Source organism: Lithobates pipiens, unplaced genomic scaffold (assembly GCF_037356315.1).
Source record: "Lithobates pipiens isolate NorthernLeopardFrog02 unplaced genomic scaffold, aLitPip1_a1.2 Scaffold_18, whole genome shotgun sequence".
Taxonomy (NCBI): domain Eukaryota; kingdom Metazoa; phylum Chordata; class Amphibia; order Anura; family Ranidae; genus Lithobates; species Lithobates pipiens.
In genome coordinates this window covers 292,496,550-292,518,009 of record NW_027507758.1, presented here as the reverse complement: position 1 = coordinate 292,518,009, position 21,460 = coordinate 292,496,550, and the positions used below count along the sequence as shown (strand labels likewise).

General features: G+C 44.2%; 1 protein-coding gene across 1 annotated transcript in view; it reads right to left on the bottom strand.

The window, feature by feature from the left end:
- METTL24 (methyltransferase like 24) overlaps positions 1-21,460 on the bottom strand; it is a 79,799-nt gene that overhangs the window by 13,376 nt on the left and 44,963 nt on the right. The window contains exon 4 of the mRNA XM_077487123.1: positions 10,150-10,378. Within this exon, the coding sequence (XP_077343249.1) occupies positions 10,150-10,378 (229 nt within the window). The remainder of the gene's footprint in view (positions 1-10,149; positions 10,379-21,460) is intronic.

Sequence of the window (21,460 nt, the reverse complement as noted above, 5' to 3'; positions counted from 1 at the left end):
GGAGGTGTATTGGTGGGACAGAAGAACAGGGGGTTACAGTGGTGGGGCAGGAGAGCAGGGGGAACAGAGGTGGGGCAGAAGAGCAGAGGGGTACAGAGGTGAGACCGATGGGCAGGAGGTACATTGGTGGGGCAGATGAGAAAGCGGGTTACAGAGGTGGGGCAGATGAGCAGATGGGTTCAGTGTTAGGACAGATGAGAAGGTGATTCAGTAGTGAAAGAGAAGAGCATGGGGATACAGAGGTGGAAAAGATGTGCAGGGAGGTATAGTGATGGGGCAGATGAGCAAAGGGGGTACATTGATGGGGCAGATGAGCAGGGGGGTTACAGTGGTGGGGCAGATGTGCAGGAGGTACACTGGTGGGAGGGATGAGAAGGGGGTTTGGCAGTGGGACAGAAAAGCAGGGAAGTACAGTAATGGGGCAGATGAGCAGGGGGTTACAGTGGTGGGACAGATGAGCAAGAGGGTTCAGTGTTGGGCCAGATGAGAAGGGGTTACAGTGGTGGGAAAATGAGCAGGGGGGGTTCAGTGTTGGGGCAGAGGACAAAGGAGGTACATTGGTGGGATAGATGAGCAGGAGGTTACAGCGGTGGGGCAGAGGAGCAGGGGGGATACAGATGTGGGGCAGATGTGCATAGGGGTGCAGAGGAGAAAGGAGGTAAATCGGTGGAACACATGAGCAGGGGGTTACAGTGGTGGGGCAGAAGAGAAGGGGGTACAGTGGTGGGACAGATGTGCAGGAGGTACAGTGGTGGGGCAGAAGAGAAAGGAGGTTACAGTGGTGGGGCCGATGAGCAGATAAGTTCAGTGTTAGGACAGAGAAGAAGATGGTTCAGCGGTGAGACAGAAGAGCATGGGGGTATGGCGGTGGAGCAGATGTGCAGGGAGGTACAGTGGTGGGGTAGATGAGAAAGGGTGAACATTGGTGGGGCAGATGAGCAGGGGGTTAGTGGTGGGACAGAAGAGCAGGGTAGTACAAAGGTGGGGCAGATTTGCAGTGGGTTACAGTGGTAGGGAAGATGTGCAGGGGATTACATTGGTCGGGCAGATGAGCAGTGGTACAGTAGTGGTGCAGATATACAGGGGGTTACAGTGGGGGGGGGGAGATTAGCAGGGGGTTACAGTGGTGGGGCAGGTGAGTAGGGGGTACAGTGTAGGGGCAGATTTGCAGGGTTATACAGTAGTGGGGCAGATGGGCAGGGTAATACAATGGTGGGGCAGATGAACAGGGGAGTATAGTGGTCGGGCAGATGAGCTGGGGGGTACAGTGGTGGGGCAGATGAGCAGGGGGTTACAGTGATCTGAGGTGTGAAGGTGCATGAATTGGGGCTGATCTGAGGGGTAGAGGTTGCAGGATGTTCATTTCTCACTACTAAAGTAGTTTACAGTATTTATTTTATAAAAAATACTTTTGCCTGATTGAGAGTGTGAAGTTTTTTGTTTTTTTTGTTATAAAATCATCACGCTCAATTTCTTTGAAAACATTTTTTGGCACACTGCTCAAAAGGTTGCCTACCCTTTGTATATGCCCAGTGGAAAAGGGGTATCTAATCCTTTTTAATGAAAGAAAGTGATTTTCTTTTTGATACATCATTGTTTTCTTTGTGTAGCATTTGGCCACTAAAGGAAATGTGATTGCTACTGTATATAATGATGTAGCAGATCTTCTGCGTCTGCTGCCTGAATAACATCACTCAATACAAACTACAATGCAAAAAAAAAAAAAAACGAAAAAAAAAAAACCAGCAAGACGGATGAGACTTTATACACAGCGTTCTTGTGGCATATGGTGTTTATTTGTGATATCCTCTACATAGTTTGCATGTACTAGCTATGGCTCATAAGATTCATTGCTTTTAATTTACTGTAAATTTCAGGAAATTGCACAATCTCACGGAAGCTAGTAAACCCCAAACGAATGATACTGACAATTTGTGCCGTCATTTTCTTGTTCTATAAAACTTTTAACTGTAAACTCTAGACATCTCGCCTAAATGATTGCTGAATGTTAGTTTTCAGACCAGTTCCCAACTTATAGCTGGTACTGATATGATTTCATTTGTTGGCAATTTAAAACCATTTTCCTTTGTAAATGTCCATTCTTTAAAAAAATCACAGATTTAGCTCCCCTTGATTTCAGTGGGGTTCAGGTTCAGCATCTGAACTACTTTGAAGTTCACCAAATCCAGGGAAGTTTGACTCATGACCAAGCAATCAAACATGTAACGATTACCTGTTGATGAAAGGCACTGGAAATCAGTGGCGGTGCATCCATAAAGGGTGCAGGAGTGCCACCCCCCTCTCCTGTCACTCGCTCTCTCACATAGATAGATTCATGTATTGCATGAATCTATCTATGGTCTCCGCTGCTGTCCCCTATTCATGAGCCCAGCCCCTTGTCAAGCAAATGAATTACAGCGGCGGGGTTTCTTTGGAAGTGCCATAGGCTCTAATAGGCTTCCAGATTAGAGCCATGGGCTCTAATAGGCTTCCAAAAGGGTAAAAAGTGGGCACACTGCTGCGCGTTCGCTGATTACTCATTGGTGTGTTAGGGAACCGAATACATCGCTTCCCTAACACTGACCCTGCCTCTCAGCCAATCAGGTTGCTCAGGTCTGGTTACCTGTCACCTGATTGGCTGAAACAACAAGCACCGCTATTGGATGCCTGACGGGAGGAGAGGACAGGAGAAGAAGTGCAGGACACACATGAAGGACCCCGCTCGTCGCCATCACCCGCTGCCCCACAAGACAGGGTAAGTGCCGGGCAGAAGGTGAGCGGGGGGGGGGGCACACTGTCACACTGGCAGAATTTGGCACCCTGGCAGCATTTGGCACACTGGCAGCATTGGGCATAATGGCAGAATTTGGCACACTGGCAGCATTGGGCACATCGTCACACTGGCAGAATTTGGCACACTGGCAGCATTTGGCACAATGGCAGCAGTTTATGGGCACGCTGGCAGCATTTGGCACAGTGGCAGCGTTTGATGGGCACAGTTGCAGCATTTGATGGCATAGTGGCAGCTTTTGATGGCACAGTGTCAGCATTTGATGGCACAGTGGCAGCGTTTGATGGCACAGTGGCTGCAATTGATGGCACAGTGGCTGCGTTTGATGTTTTTCTTTCAACTTTTTTTTCAGTTTGTTTGCGCCCCCCAAATTTTTTTTAGCACCAGCCGCCACTGCTGGAAATAGACAGTTTGTAAGAAATCTAGGTGATACATACACATCCCGGACAGGTGGCAACCCTAGCCATATAGCATAGCTATAATATTCTATAAACCATTCAAAGAATACAAGTTGGGTAAGGGGAGAGAGGGGTGAACTCTGATGGGGGCACCTGATGTAAGGAGGGACTCTGATTGGGGCACCTGATGTAAGGAGGGACTCTGATGGGGGCACCTGATGTAAGGGGGGCCCTGATGGGGCACCTGATGTAAGGGGGACTCTGATGTAAGGAGGGACTCTGATTGGGGCACCTGATGTAAGGAGGGACTCTGATGGGGGCACCTGATGTAAGGGGGCCCTGATGGGGCAACTGATGTAAGGGGGACCCTGATGGGGCAACTGATGTAAGGGGGACCCTGATGGGGCACCTGATTTAAGGAGGGACTCTGATGGGGCACCGGATGTAAGGGAGACTCTGATGGGGGCACCTGATGTAAGGGGGGCCCTGATGGGGGCATCTGATGTAAGGAGGACTCTAATGGCACACTTGATGTAAGGGGGACCCTGATGGGGGCATTTGATCTAAGAAGGGACTCTGATGGGACACCTGATTAAAGAAGGGACTCTGATGGGGCATCAGATCCAAGGGGCACTCTGATGGGGGCACCGGACATAAGGGGAGCCCTGATGGGCACCTGATGTAAGGGGGACCCTGATGGGGCAACTGATGCAAGGGGGACTCTGATGGGGGCACTTGATGTAAGGGGGACTCTGATGGGGGCACTTGATGTAAGGGGGACTCTGATGGGGCACCTGATTTAAGGAGGGACTCTGATAGGGCACCGGATGTAAGGGAGACTCTGATGGGGGCACCTGATGTAAGGGGGGCCCTGATGGGGGCATCTGATGTAAGGAGGACTCTAATGGCACACTTGATGTAAGGGGGACCCTGATGGGGGCATTTGATCTAAGAAGGGACTCTGATGGGACACCTGATTAAAGAAGGGACTCTGATGGGGCATCAGATGTAAGGGGCACTCTGATGGGGGCACCGGACATAAGGGGAGCCCTGATGGGCACCTGATGTAAGGGGGGCCCTGATGGGGCAACTGATGCAAGGGGGACTCTGATGGGGGCACTTGATGTAAGGGGGACTCTGATGGGGGCACTTGATGTAAGGGGGACTCTGATGGGGCACCTGATTTAAGGAGGGACTCTGATAGGGCACCGGATGTAAGGGAGACTCTGATGGGGGCACCTGATGTAAGGGGGACCCTGATGGGGGCATCTGATGTAAGGAGGACTCTAATGGGACACTTGATGTAAGGGGGACTCTGATGGGGGCACTTGATGTAAGAAGGGACTCTGATGGGGCACCTGATTAAAAGAGGGACTCTGATGGGGCATCGGATGTAAGGGGCACTCTGATGGGGGCACCTGACATGAGGGGAGCCCTGATGGGGCACCTGACGTAAGGGGGAGACTAAAAGGAGACACCAGATAAAGGGAAAACTCTGATGGGGCACCTGATGTAAGGAGGGACACTGATGGGCACATCGCTTAAATTTATTACAGCTGTCCTAGGTGGCCACTTTTGCATTGCAGGAATGTGTATTCCTGCAATGCACAAACACACACAGCCCATTGGCAGGTGTACAGTGATTCCATTAAGTCTGAGCCCTTGTACATACGGTCGGAGATTCCGACAACCAAATCCGTCTGAGTAATTCCGACGGATTAATTCCGGAAGAGGTCCGGAAGTGATGTTGCATAGACACGGTCGGACTAAGTTGTCGGAAAATCCGATTGTACATAACGTGATGACGTTATTTTGTTACGATGGGACTACATTCAGGCTAGTAGCCAATAGCTTTGGTCTAGGAATTTGATCTGAGCATGCTTGGCACTTTGTCCGTCGGAGTAGGCTACACATGATCTGAGTATGTCCGATCGGAGCATTTTGTCGGAAAATGTTACCGGCAAGTTGGAAAAGTTGGTCTGTCGGATATTCCGACGGAAACAGTCCGATGCAGACCACACACAGTCGGAATATCCGACAAAACGGTCCGATAGGACACATTCCGTCGGAAACTCCGACCGTGTGTACAAGGGCTAAGGGTACTTAGGGAACTCAGCCAACTAATTGCTAGACCATTGTTCCTTATTTTTACTGACAGTATACTGACTGGAATGGTACCAGCGGATTCGAGAAAAGGAAACGTAGCACCAATATTTAAAAAGGGCCCAAAATACATCCCTGGGAATTACAGACCCGTTAGCCTAACACCAATAGTATGCAAGCTCTTGGATGGGATAATAAGGCACTATATACAAGATTTTAGTAATGAAAACGGTATCATTAGAAGTAATCAGCTAACCAATCTATTAACCTTCTAGGAGGAGGTGAGTTGCCATCTAGATAAAAAAAGGCCGTAGACATGGTGTATCTGGATTTTGCTAAAACATGTGACAGAGTTCCCCATAAATGTTTACTGTACAAAATAAGGTCGTTGGAATGGACCATAGGGTGATTACATGGATTGAAAACTGGCTACAAGGGCAAGTTCAGAGGGTGGTGATAAATGGGGAATACTCGGAATGGTCAGGGGTGGGTAGTGGGGTCCCACAGGGTTCTGTGCTGGGACCAGTCCTATTTAATTTGTTCATAAACGACCTGGAGGATGGGGTAAACAGTTCAATCTCTGTATTTGCGGATGATACTAAGCTAAGCTGGGCAATAACTTCTCCGCAGGAAGTGGAAACCTTGCAAGAAGATTTGAACAAATTAATGGGGTGGGCAACTACATGGCAAATGAGGTAGAAAAATGTAAAATAATTCATTTGGGTGGCAAAAATACGAATGCAATCTTTACACTAGGGGGGTACCTCTGGGGGAATCTAGGATGGAAAAAAAAAATAGGGGTCCTAGTAGATGACAGACTCAGAAATGGCATGCAATGCTAAGCTGCTGCTAACAAAGCAAACAGAATATTGGCATGCATTAAAAAAAGGGATTAACTCCAGAGATAAAGCGATAATTCTCCTGCTCTACAAGACTCTGGTCCGGCAGCACCTAGAGTATGCTGTTCAGTTCTGGGCACCAGTCCTCAGGAAGGATGTACTAGAAATGGAGTGTGTACAAAGAAGGGCAACAAAGATAATAAAGGGTCTGGAGGATATTAGTTATGAGGAAAAGTTGCGAGCACTGAACTTATTCTCTCTGGGGAAGAGACGCTTGAGAGCGGATATGATTTCAATTTACAAATACCGTACTGGTGACACCACAATAGGGATAAAACTTTTTTGCGGAAGGGAGTTTAACAAGACACGAGGCCACTCATTAAAATAATAAGAAAAGAGGTTTAACCTTAAACTATGTAGAGGGTTCTTTACTGTAAGTGCGGCAAGGATGTGGAACTCCCTTCCACAGGCAGTAGTTTCAGTGGGGAGCATCGATAGTTTCAAAAAACTATTAGATAAGCACCTGAACGACCGCAACATACAGGGATATACAATGTAATACTGATATATAATCACACACATAGGTTGCACTTGATGGACTTGTGTCTTTTTTCAGCCTCATCTATGTAACTATGTAACTATAACGGGGTGGCTGGCAATCTGAAACTAAATTACATTTTTGTGGGAACTGGCTAACTGCCACTGACATCTCCAATGACACTAATACAGTGATCATTGCTAATAATATACACTGAAAGGGGTTAACATCTGGGGCAATCAAAGGGTTAAATGTGTGCCTAACTATGTTTACTATGTGGTGCTTTTAGGGCCGGTTCACACTATTGCGATGGCAGACATCACATGTAATTCGCAGCGCACTGCTGTTCACATTACATGCGATGTCTGTGCAAACACGCACAGGGCCCTTTTTTCAGTTTGGACCAGAATCGGATAGCATGTGTGTTTACACATATGTGATCCGATTCATGTTCGAACTGTCAGTTCGCAGTGTGATATGCGAGCTGAAATGGGGGTGTCATTAACATATAATGACATTCCCCAGCAGTTCACATATGGCACTGTGAACTGGCGTGTGTGCCGGGTGCAATGCGGGAAACTGCAGTTGATTCGCAGGGTTCTCGCAACGCAATAGTGTGAACTGGCCCTTACTAAAGGATGTGCCGGTTTTGCGTGTTAATGGTTAATAAAATTCTCTTTAGCAATCCTTGCACTCTATATTCAATAAGCTTGCACTGTATTGGCTACTGTGGTTTACCAGATTCTTTTAGGGATATGTCATATAAATATAAGATGTCAGAATGTGATTCAACCTGCCAGCACTGATGCAACGGAACTAAGGCTGATATATCCAAATAATAAGATAAACTTGTACAGACCTGGTAAATACGTACTTTGGCTAACATGATCACAAGAGGACATTGCTGTCTGCCTAGTCACCAGATAGAAAAATGGAGAATAGAGGTTTCATAAGGAGCTCCTAGTGTGGGATGTAATAGCTCATGAATCAGAGGACCGTGTGTCCCTTATGTTTACTGGTAGAATTTACTCTTTATATTAGGGCTGCAACTAACTATTATTTTCATTGTTGATTAGTTGGCCGATTAATGATTCGATTAATCTGACAAAAACCTAAAAAAAAAAAAGTTGTGGTGCATAATTTAATTATATAATCTTAACAAATTATATATATATATATATATATATATATATATATATATTCAGCTATAAGGTTAAGGAACAGAATATCTATTTCACTCTGAGAATAACTGATGGAAGATAGATAGATAGATAGATAGATAGATAGATAGATCTATCTATCTATATTTATATATATAGTACAGGTTAAATCTGTTACATAATGGACTCAGAGTACGACATTTTTATTTAACCACTAAAGGACTTCCCCACGTATATATACTGCGGCAGGGCGGCCCTTAAGCACAAAATCACATACCTGTACGTGATTCCTTGGATCGGCTATGGGGCGCACGCTCCCGCTGTGAAGTTAAATCATGGATTGTGGAAACTAACTAGTGTCGGGTGATTGTATATAGTGTATACCACATTTACCACTGACTAATGCAGAGTTGCAATGGAAGGAGATCAGCTAAAAGTAGTTGGATCTGTATGTACGTTATAATTAATCGAAATTAGTCGATTAATCGATTTAAAAAAAACGATTAATCGAACACGAACATTTTAATCAGTAACATCCCTAGCAGAAAGTAAAAAATATTGTTTTTTTTTTCAAAATTGTCGTTCTTTTTGTGCTTATAGAGCAAAAAATAAAAACCGCAAAGGTGATCAAATACCATCAAAAGAAAGCTCTATTTGTGGGGAAAAAAAAGACATCAATTTTATTTGGGTACAGTGTTGCATTTCCATGCAATTGTCAGTTAAAGCAACACTGTGCCTTATCACAAAAAATGGCCTGGTTGGGAAGGGGGTAAAACCTTGCGGAGCATGGTTAAAGGAAAAAAATAAATAAAAACAAAACACATTATTGCAGATTTTCAGACATGACTGTAATATAAGATTATGTATGACAGACTCTCTTGTCATAGGCAGGTGGCTTGATACAAGTTACCTGCGTCTGCTGCTTTATTTAGTAGCGGTAGTACGATTTTTGTATCACCCATCATGATGGGGTTTGAAAACAAAAATTTGCCCTTTATAGTACAAAACCAGCAAATAATCACTACTAGAAGGAGTTAATTGTCTTTCCTCATGTTGTAAAGCGCTGCGCAAAGTGTCGATGCTATATAAAGCCTGTATAATAGTAATAATTTATACCATGAAACAAAGAAATTGATAATATTTTATATATATATATATATATATATATATATATATATATATATATATACACACACACACACACTATATTACCAAAAGTATTAGGATGCTTGCCTTTACACGCACGTGAACTTTAATGGCATCCCAGTCTTAGTCTGTAGGGTGCAATATCGAGTTGGCCCACCCTTTGCACTTTGCTTTGTGCACTGGTACATTTGGTGGAGGGGGGATTATGGTGGGTTGTTTTTCAGGGGTTGGGCTTGGCCTCTTAGTTCCAGTGAAGTGAACTCTTAAGGTGTAAGAATACCAAGACATTTTGAACAATTTCATGCTCCCAGTTTGGGGGTGACCCCTTCCTGTTCCAAAATAAGTAATGTCCATAAAGACATGGATGAACACATTTGGGGTGGGGGAACTTGACTGGCTAACGCAGAGTCCTGACCTCAACCCAATAGAACACCTTTGGGAGGAATTAGACAGGAGACTGCGAGCCAGGCCTTCTCTCCAGCATCAGTGCCGACCTCACAAATGCGCTTCTGGGAGAATGGTCAAACATTCCCATAGACACACTCCTAAACCTTGTGGACAGCCTTCCCATAAGAGCTGAAGCTGTTATAGCTGCAAAGAGTGGGCCAACTCACTATTGAACCCTACGGACTAAGACTGGGATGCCATTAAAGTTCATGTGCATGTAAAGGTAGGCATCCCAATACTTTTTACTATATGGTTTACATACAGTATATCTCAAAAGTGAGTACACCCCTCATATTTTTTCTAAATATTTTATTATTTATTTTCATGTGACAACACTGAAGAAATGACACAGGATACACACAGTATTTTGACTGGGAGTCGGACATGAAGCTACATGAAGGGTGGAGGGGGGATATATTATGTCATATAAATAAAAGATGCCCCCAGGTCCCATCCCCTCTTCCTAGACCTCCCTGCTCCTCCCCCTTCTTCTTCCCACTCCCCCTACTCCTCCCCTCCCAATTATTCTGGACTGGTATGCATATATTGTCTGGTTATTTAGACCAAAGCCTGTGGCTTGACTTCATGTACAACTTGTCTGTTACTGCTACAGTTCCTATTCATGCCTATACTAATGTATTATTTTCACCTGACCTGCACTATGTTTTAAACCTCAAACAGTTTTTACTAGCAAAACATTCTACAAATCAGCAGAATAATTTTTTACCTTCCAATGCCCAAATTCATTGAGAATGGCTCCAAGCTTCTTAGTATTGCTATGTAATCGATGTGGGGGGCTTATTGGTTTGGGATCCCTCCAATCAACTGAAAGTCGATGATGCCAAAGTCGCTCCCCTTCATAAATGTGAGCAGACCCAAGACTTGGATCAAACCGATGGACTTCACAACCGCTGGTGGCCATGTTTACTTCAAATATGCTGTCATCTTCTCCTAACCTAAAATATAAAAATTATTTTTATATTTCATTATCTTCTACTAATTAATTCTATAATAAAAATAGGAAACAAAAAACAGACATTTAAAAAAATATCAAATTATTTTCAGGTTATTTATACATTTTCTGGGTTTTATTTTCAAACAATATTACCTAAATGATAACTGTTGTGTGATTTCAGTAAGTATGGACTTCATTTTGTTTGTTAAAATACATTTTAGACTCTCATGTTTTTATTCCTGTTCCATATTTGTATTAATGTGTTTAATTGTATTAATTAGGAAACACTTCCTTTAGCCTGCTGATTGGAGGAAGCGTAGGAGCAGCTACACACATACTGGTAAATTTCTAAACAAAATTGCTGGCCGATTGTAACAAGCATTTGCCCAACACTGACAAATTCCTGCTGTATTTTCAGTTCTATCTAGCGGCCATAATATGGTATTTTTCTCTGATTTAAGGTATTTCATAAAATTGACTGCGTAATGGCCACTAGATGGAGTGGATGATCAGAGAAAATCATTCTATTAAAAAAGATATGGTGAGTATTCATCAAGGGTGGGTGAATTGTCACAATCATCCAACTTTTTTTTTTAAAAATAGACCCCTAATGCCGCATACACACGACTGGACTTTCCGGTGGTCTTCCCAACGGAGTTCCGACTGAACGGACCCGCCAACACACGAACGGACCAAAGTCCATTCATTTTGAACGTGATGACGTACGATGGGACTAGAAAAGGAAGTTCAATAGCCAGTAGCCAATAGCTGCCCTTGCGTCGTATTTGGTCTGTCGGACCAGCATACAGACGAACGCTTTTCCAAATAGAAATTTATTCCGACGGACAGATTTGAAACATGTTCTATTTCTAGGTCCGACTGAATCGTAATATCCGACGGAAAGATTCCGTCTGACCTTTTTTTGCCGGAAAGTCCGGTCGTGTGTACGCGGCATAAGGCCTTGTTCAAACGGGAAGCCGGGGGGTAGTAAAAACTGGTGGTTGAGCATCAGTTTTCTGCTTCCCTGACCTCCCACCTAAAAAAAAATAGCATGTGGGTTGAAAACAAGTCACAGCTCCAGCTAAAATTTAAATTCTAAAAACATAGTCACTTTCCGCCACCACAATGCACCTGCGCTTTAGGAATTTTGTTACCTTGGAAACATTTCAGGTCTAATTCTCTCTAAAGAAAACCTATCTCGGGAGACAAATGCAGACTGCTGACTTATGCGTCTAAAAATGCCAGCACCTTGGACGGCCTGCTAATTTAATGGCTTCAGTACCGTGTAAGTCAATGACCCAGAACAAGTATGTGGATCAGGTGTTCTAAATTCAGTCTGACTTTCCTGAATTGCATGCCAGTTAAAGAACAGAGGCAGGAGAGACAAGTAACATTTTCAGGAGTAGATCAGGAATGACAGTCTCCACAATCTCTCAGCACATTTCCTTTAAGGCATGCAATCGTAGTTATGTTAGGTATCATGTAATTAAAGCGTTTGTTACCCCAACACTTCATATTTCTGATATGTACCTGCAGTACCATGTACTTGTATGGGAAAGTATCCTGTACTCTTTGTATTACTTCCATTATGTGAAATCCCTGGGGTTCTCGTCAGTTCCTCTGCTTTCCTATTTAAAACTGACCACCCTAAGCAGGAGAGCACGCTGCGGTCAGTTCTCTAGCTATGCTGGGAACTCAGTGTGCTCTCCTCCAATGATCAGACTTGTCCTGACACGCCCCTGCTGCACAGTCATTCACTGGAAAGATCCGTTTACTGTTGCTTCTCCTCCCCCAGCTCTCTGATCTCCTTATGCAGCTGAGACTGGAGGGAATGTGATCACTTATAAAAAAAAGAGAAAAAAAGGTATTCATAATGTTTTTTTTTATAGCTATACAAAAATGTTTTGCCTTTCATTTCTATTTTAAACTGAATGGGTTGTTTCACAAGGTGATCGTTTACAATCACTTTAAGTCTCAGATACATAATCCTAATATTAGACACTAGAGTACAAGAAAAAGTGGGCACAAAAGACAATGCGTAAAAACTGACCAATTATAGGGCTGCTTTCACACTGAAGCGCTTTACCGGCGCTATAGCGCTAAAAATAGCGCCTGTAAAGAGGCTCTCCTTTCACTCCAGTGTAAAAGCCTGGAGCGGTGCGCTGGCAGGACGCTAAAAAAAGTTATGCAAGCAGCATCTTTGAGGTGGTGTAGGAGCGGAGTATACACCACTCCTAAAGCGCCCCTGCCCATTGAAATCAATGGGCAGCACCGCCACTTTGCAAGCGCTTTTAAACCTTTTTTGGACGTTGGCGAGGGTTAAAAGCACCCTGCTAGCAGCCGAAAAGAGACGCATAAATGACGATAAAGCGCCACTAAAAATAGTGGCACTTTAGTGCCGACGCTCTCAATGCCCCAATGTGTGAAAGTAGCCTTAGGCCGCGTACACACGGGCGGACTGTTCGCCCAACTTTGTCCGTCAAACAGTTTCGGCAAACAGTCCGCTCAAAATTAGCATGGACGGACATGGCCACACACGACGAACGAACAGTTTGCTGAAACCATGCGCGATGACGTGAACGGCACGTACGACGGGACGAAAAATACGACGTCCTATACACTGCATTATAACTTTCGGCGTGTAAATCCTTTCTGAGCATGCGCGGAACTTAGTTTGACGAACAAGCCTACACACGAGCGGACTGTTCGCTCAAACAAGGTTTCAGCGGACAGTTTTACGGAATTTCCGAAAAACCTTGTTCGTCAAACTGTCCGCTGAAACTGTCCGCTGAAAGCCCACACACGAGCGGACTGTCCGCCCAAACACTGTTCAGCGGACAAAGTTGGGCGAACAGTCCGCCCGTGTGTACGCGGCCTTAGAGATTACAAATCAATGCATTAAACTTGCTTCTTATCTTCTAGTTTACAGTTCCAGATCAGGAGGGAGTAGGGTAAGGAAGGGCTCCATTACAACATGTGTTTCCAATAGTCAGAGAAATGTGTAGTGTAAACTGTGAATAGAGAGGCTATGATAAAGAGGAGCCAAGTCAAGAGACACAGTATTTATACACCCATCAGATGCTCAATGCAGTATACAGATTTGTTGAGGTTAGGAATATTTTTCGCTGTTTGTTCGTGTTGCTAAGGAAGTCTTTGCTCAGATGACTAATCCTTAAAGATATACATTATCAACTAATGCCAGCATTTCTATTTGAATGTATTTTTTCAGCTGAAAGTTATGCTTTACTGCTGTGACATACATTTTCACAGACAAAAAATGTTCACACGCCTTTTGTATTAAAAAAAGAAAATAAAAAAACTTTGCAAACACAAATGTACCTATTAACACATTACACTGGGGATATACATCGCAACCTCCCCCCTTCCATCACAGAAAGCCTTGCATTTAGTATAAAGAATACAAGGCTTATTCTGAATGGAGGAGGTGTACAACAAGCAATCTGCTATGATTAATACAATACAGCTAGACCTACAAGTCTCAGCGCCAGGAGTTTGTTGCTTACTGTACTGTGGGGGCTGAATGAAAGTAACAGTTTTACCCACTGGAGAAACAGCCAAACGTGGGACAGAAATCAACAGATGTGATTTAATTTTACACAGAAAATGGCTCAATTCCCCCCCCCCCGAGGTCACTATTAAAGCTAATACCGCGTACACATGACCAGACTTTCGACAGCAAAGGTCCGAAGGTACGAATCTGTCAGCCATTACGATCATGTGTGGACTCCATCGGACCCTTTGCTGTCCAAAAATCTGACGGACATTAGAAATAGAACATGTTTCAAATTTTTCCGCCAGAGCTCCGCCGGACCCAGTTCCTATGGAGAAATCCGCTCGTCTGTATGCTAGTCCAACGGATGAAAACCGATGCTAGGGCAGCTATTGGCTACTGGCTTTGAACTTCTTTATTCTAGTTCAGTCGTACGTCATCACGGTCAAATCCATCGGACTTTGGTGTGATCATGTGTAGGCAAGTCCGTTTTGTCAGAACTCCATTGGAACTCCTTCGAAAGTCCGTCAAAAAGTCCTCTGGAGTTCAGTCTGGTTGTGTGTACGCGGCATGAGACACAAAAGCAAATCACTTTCATAAGTTTTTGTCTTTTATTAAATCAATACATATACAATATTATTATAAAAGGTGTTATAGCTCTGTTTAAAGGGGAAGTACATTTGGCTGTACTTCTACTGTGTATTACTGGGGTGCAGTTCGTTCTGCACTTCTGTGACCCATGCAATCCCCATGATTAAGCTCCAAGGGGTGGAGCGAAACACATGGGGGGGCGTGGTCTGTCTGGAGTCCGGGCTGAGGCTGCCATCCATCTTACTTACTTGCTGTCAGCTAACGTCACAGAGCCGGTCCAAGGTGGGGAAAGATTGCGTCAATATGGTCGGGATCTACCCAAGTTCCTGGACTGGCACCTGGCTCGGCCTCTCAGCAAGCCGCAGAGAACCTGAGCCAGCCGTTCCCACCCCCTCCACGGCCCTGCACTCTAGTAAGCGAGGGGAGGATGAGCAGAAAGCCAAGTGACAGTCGCCAGCTCTCTGCTCATGGAGCTCTGAGAACTGAGATCCACGGTCTTTGATCGCTCAATTCTCTTCTCTTCAGTCTTAGAGACAGCAGGGGACAGATGCAGCATCAGACCGTTGCTACATTCACTTAAGTCAGATATTGCTCATTTCCAGATATGTACGGTCATTGCTCATTGCAGCTTTCTCCAGCTCTGCGCAGGCATTGTTTATTACCATCCTAATTTTTATTAAGATTTTATATTTTTCAAATACAAAAAGAAAAAAAAAAAAGAAGAAGAAAAATAAACACTGAAATGTTACAAAATTTCCAAGAGAAATCTGTCATATCATATACACACTAATACTCTCAGGTGTCGTAAAGAGGCTCCAATTCTACAGCCATGTTCAGCTAACACATAGGACATGGACTATCAAAAAACATGGAAATCAGACGTGTAGGAACATTATGGTAGGTTCCTATGGAAACTGTTCCAGCGACTTCAGGCCCAATGGAGTAAACCAGATTCTCACTGGATTAAAAAAAGAGGTAATCCAACATACAACGAGAAGGAGATAGAAGAAGAAACAAAAGAAGGGTGAATAAGAAAGATGGGAAGAGAAGGCTCATCACCCCTGGGTTCACAAAGAGGCTGATTCCCAAGCTGAGAGGGGTCTTCAAAGCTGGGGAGAGGGGGGTTCTCTCTGAGATGCCAGGGCTCCCAGACAGCACAATGACAATCTGTCTTATCAGCCAGGTGTGCTGTTCTACATACTTGATTCTAGTATAGAGCTCTGTTGGTATTGGCAGGGTACGTCTCTTCCATTGAAGGGCAATCAAGCATCTGGATGCCGTCAAGATTTGACTAGCCAGTCCATTTTTAGCTAAACCAGGTCATTTAGGGGGGAGTAGCCCTAAAAGATAGGTTTTTGGGAGATGGGGGATATCGACTTCGAAGAGGCGATGAAGGAGCCCCTGGACCGAGCGCCAATAAGATGGCAAAGACGGGGACACTGCCAGTTGATATGGAGAAAGGTACATTTCCACCCTAGTTACAGCTCTTCCTGCCCTGCTACAGCCCTGGATTTTTTAGTGACTCTTCTTAAAGTACAACCCTCACTTTGTAAAACAACTCATTCAGTTTACAATTGAAATGAAAAGCAAAACATTGTGTATTCATATATAACAAAAAAAAAAAAAAATATATATATATATATATATATATATATATATATATATATATAAATAAATACAATTTTTTCCCCTTTTTTATAAGTAATTGCATTACCTCTGTTCTCAGCTGCATAAGGAGATCAGAGAGCTGGGGGAGGAGAAACAGCAGCACATTAGTCTTCCCAGTGAATGACTGACTATGCGGGGGGTGGGGGTGCCAAGACAAGTCTAATCACTGGAGAAGAGCAGGCTGAGTTATCAGCACAGCCAGAGGAGAACTGACCATACAGTGCTCTCGTGCTTAGTGTGGTCAGTTTTTGAAAGGAAAGCAGAGGGACTGGTAGGATCACCAGATATTTTACACAAAGGAAGCAACACAAAGAACAGGGTACAGGCACATGGTACAGCCTCCACTTATCAGATAACATGTTGAGTCTGGTATGGATTTTGGGAGAAACCTCACACTTTTTTTTTCTTTAAATTACATGAGGTTCCCCTCAAAATCCATACTGGACCATTATCTTAGCATGCAGCCCAGCAGGTCGGGAAAGGGGGTGCAAATATGAAGCCATGTTGATGTGGACAAGGGCCTCTACCCTGTTACTGTGGCTTGGTGGTTCTTGGGGTGGGGGGGGAGTCCCCAGATACTGCCCCCATGTGAAAGAGTAAGTGGTATATAGTACCCCTAATCTTTCACCAAGAAAAATGAAATGTGCCCCAGAAATAAACACACCAAAACTTTTGACAATCTCAATGAGCGCTGACTGCAGGAAAAAACCTGTCACCCACTGATACAACCACTCCATCATTTGGCTCCCACCGTCTGACATGCTGCTCCCCCCCCCCCCCGAAATAAGCAAAGGGGCGGGTCACCCTGTGACAGCATTGACCATACGTGGACACATTCACATTTGTTAAATGATGTCATAATAGTGTGAGGTCACCCAGTGGTCATTGACCATATATGGTCAGGATCTGGTGGCCCCCCTTGTTAAAGGGGCTTCTACATTCTGAAAAGTCACCCCCCCCCCCCGCAGCTTCACAGTCACCATGCCAGGGTTGTGGGGAAAAGGTCCTTCTCCTCATCCACATAGTGACAAGGTGCTTTGCCAGGGTCTGCATGCTGGCATAAGGATCTGGTACAGATTTTGGGGGGACCTCGTGCCATTTTTATATTTGACATGAGGTCCCCCCAAAATCTATACAAGGCCTGAAGGGCCTGGTATGTAATCGGGGACAGTACAGAACTCAATAAAAAAAAATTAAAAATGCTGTTGGCTCTTTTGTGCACATTTTGCTATCAGCAGGGAATCTCTCACTGACAATATGGTGAGTTGTGGTTGTCAAGACGCTGGCGGGTTGCCGTCTCCCTAACAACCAGCATCCCCGAGGAGCACACAGAAGGCTTTTACCTTCAGCCTTTAGAACAGTGGCGGCCCGTCCATTAGGGGTGCATGATCTACATGCATGGCGCCAGATGCATGGATTCCAAAGGGGTTTTAAAAAAAAAAAATTTAAGCATGTGATTAGAGCCAGAGGCTACTGTCACACTGATTCTCCTCCCAGCCGATCAAGAAGCGGGTCGCCCGAAAGGAGAATCGATCTTATTGGCAGAGGGGGAGGAGGAGGATGGAGGAGTCACATGGCCGGAAGAGACGCAAGGCCGGAGGAGAAGCAGGGGAAGACCAACTTACCCACCAGCTGCCACTGTGACTCCAGGGATGGCTCACCCACAGTGGCCCAGCCATCCAGCACTCCCCAGCTCAGACAGCGGAGAGAGGAGAAAGGGAGATCGGAGTCATCCTGGGTCAGACATCAGCCTCCTAAGTTAAGGAGGGCGCCCGTCTCCTGTGTGGGGGGGGGGCTCATCCCCCAATTAAGGAGCACCAGCCGCCACTGCTTTAGAACCACTTTAACTCTTAGTGAATTGAGCCTACGGAGAAAAAGCAAGATGATGAAAGCCTAATAACCAATCTTCTTTCATTTCAAAATAATTCATGTTATGAATTAGACTTCAATCACCCCAGAATGCACCTTATTAAGTCTACAATAACATCATATTTTTCTAATTCCACATTTAACCGTTTATTGGATACTGATGAATTTGAAAATAAATAACACAAAGATTTTCAAAACAGGGAATAAAATATCTTTTTGGCTTAATGTATCTATATAATAATGTTTGCCAGGTCTTGGGCTGCCAGCAGAAACTTCTGCCAAGCATCTAGGAGGATAAGATGCAGCCCACAGGGAATGTAAAAGCTTCAGCGCTGCCAGGATGAAGGAACGCACAGCACAAACATTCCCCACGTCCTGCTTCTGTAGAATTTCATAGACTGGCCTTTACTTCAGAGACGCATTACTGAATTCACACAAATAGCACATTCATTATTAAGCTGGCCCAGGAAAATCAAAATGTGTTAACCTTTGAGCTTCAAGATATGGAAGACTATATATACACAGTATCTCACAAAAGTGAGTACACCCCTCACATTTCTGTAAATATTTTATTATATCTTTTCATGTGACAACACTGAAGAAATTACACTTTGCTACAATGTAAAGTAGTGAGTGTACAGCTTGTATAACAGTGTAAATTTGCTGTCCCCGCAAAATAACGCAACACACAGCCATTAATGTCTAAACCACTGGCAACAAAAGTGAGTACACCCCTAAGTGAAAATGTCCAAATTGGGCCCAAAGTTTCAACATTTTGTGTGGCCACCATTATTTTGCATCACTGCCTTAAAGGGGTTGTAAAGGCAAAATATTTTTTTATCTTAATGCATTCTATGTATTAAGATGAAAAAACCTTCTGTGTGCAGCAGCACTTATACATCTATTTCCCAAAGACAACCTTTGGATATGACGCTGAGCACGTGCACTCAACTTCTTTGTTCGACCATGGCGAGGCCTGTTCTGAGTGGAACTTGTCCTGTTAAACCGCTATATGGTGTTGGCCACTGTGCTGCAGCTCAGTTTCAGGGTCTTGGCAATCTTCTAGCCTATGCCATCTTTATGTAGAACAACAAATCTTTTTTCAGATCCTCAGAGTTCTTTGCCATGAGGTGCCATGTTGAACTTACAGTGACCAGTGTGAGATAGTGAGAGTGATAACATCAAATTTGGAGTTTGGGGGGGGGGGGGGTCTTGGACAAGGAGGGGAGTACACAGGAGGCCCTGGACTGGGGAGTGTAGAGGTGCCTGGACTTGAAAGGTGGGGTTAATAAAGGACCTGGACTTGGACAGCAGGGTGCAGAGGAGGCTCTTAAGTTGGGGTGGGCTGTAAAGGAGGCCTTGGACTGGGAAAGGAGTGCAGAGGAAGCCATTGATTTGGAAAAGGTGGTTGGTGTGGCAAAGGCCCCTGGATGGGGGGGGGGTACAAGGGAGATACTGAACTAGGTGAGGGGGTGCCTGGAGGTCCCAGATTAGGAGAAGGGGTGTCTGGAGGCCCTGGACTATGAGAGGGGGGTCGTGGACCCTCTGGACTAGGAAAGAGGGTGCCTGAAGGACCTTCCAGCTACAGGGAGAAAGAGACTGGATTGAGGAAGAGTCTGCCTGGGCCCTGGAGGGTGAGTTCACAACATAAATGGGGACATCTATCAATTGTTGTGAGTAAAGCCAAACTTAATCCCGCTCTCAAGCCAAACTTAAGCCCGCTCTCAGCTGATCTCACAGAGGAAGGGATGCATGTATCCAAATGCACAGTGTCTGCATTTAGATCTATATATCTGTAAGCTTCCGCGCTCTATGTAAAATGGGGGGAGGTAAAAACAAAAAGCAGCAGCAATCACTATGTGAGTGGACTCTCAATATGTAAAAATTTAAAAAAGGGGGGTGTGTGCGCTTGCTTATTAAACCCCAGAATAAGAGAAAAAAAGGCAATCTTATAAACACAATCTTATAAAATGACCAAGTGTAAATCAATGTGAGAATATGTGGAACATCAAAAGTGATCAATAAAAAAGTGGGTCAACTCAAACAGTTAAAAATTGCGGGTATGTGCAAGAACTAATTAAGATTACTACGTACAAAAAGAGTGCATAAAACATGTGCATATAATACTCGAAACAAATCAGTGAATCACAGCAGTAAAAAAATAAAATAAAATGCAATATGATGTAAACCATATATGTGAAGCACAATCGTGTCGGTGCATCAAACTAAAGTGTCCCAAATAGCATACAATATAAACATGCCACTAAAGATTAAAAAATCGCAGCACAAAAAAGCATCAATCGGATTAAAGTGCAAAGTGCCAAACGTGAAACGATCCTCTGGTGGTGATCCGTGCCAGTGGTTGTGCTATCACTAGGTAATTACCTCCCTGCTGCGGGATTAGGCAGCGAAACAGACACACAGGGCAATCAGGAAACAGAGGATGATCCAGGTGATGGCTGTACAATGGAGTCTTGGAGATGACACAAATATATCCAGTTTCCTTGTGTATGGTCACCGGGCTCAAAAGGATAAACCGAGAGATACCGCCATAGTGTAGTATTTTCAAAGACAATTTTATTAAAGATAAAAATATCTACTCACAGGGGGATGGACATATAAAGCACAGCAGACCGCCGAGCAACTAGCCCGGATGTAAACGTCACTTCCGGCTCCTACGCGTTACGTCAACAATAGGACTTCAACTGGGATCCTATTGTTGACGTAACGCGTAGGAGCCGGAAGTGACGTTTACATCCGGGCTAGTTGCTCGGCGGTCTGCTGTGCTTTATATGTCCATCCCCCTGTGAGTAGATATTTTTATCTTTAATAAAATTGTCTTTGAAAATACTACACTATGGCGATATCTCTCGGTTTATCCTTTTGAGCCCGGTGACCATACACAAGGAAACTGGATATATTTGTGTCATCTCCAAGACTCCATTGTACAGCCATCACCTGGATCATCCTCTGTTTCCTGATTGCCCTGTGTGTCTGTTTCGCTGCCTAATCCCGCAGCAGGTAGGTAATTACCTAGTGATAGCACAACCACTGGCACGGATCACCACCAGAGGATCGTTTCACGTTTGGCACTTTGCACTTTAATCCGATTGATGCTTTTTTGTGCTGCGATTTTTTAATCTTTAGTGGCATGTTTATATTGTATGCTATTTGGGACACTTTAGTTTGATGCACCGACACGATTGTGCTTCACATATATGGTTTACATCATATTGCATTTTATTTTATTTTTTTACTGCTGTGATTCACTGATTTGTTTCGAGTATTATATGCACATGTTTTATGCACTCTTTTTGTACGTAGTAATCTTAATTAGTTCTTGCACATACCCGCAATTTTTAACTGTTTGAGTTGACCCACTTTTTTATTGATCACTTTTGATGTTCCACATATTCTCACATTGATTTACACTTGGTCATTTTA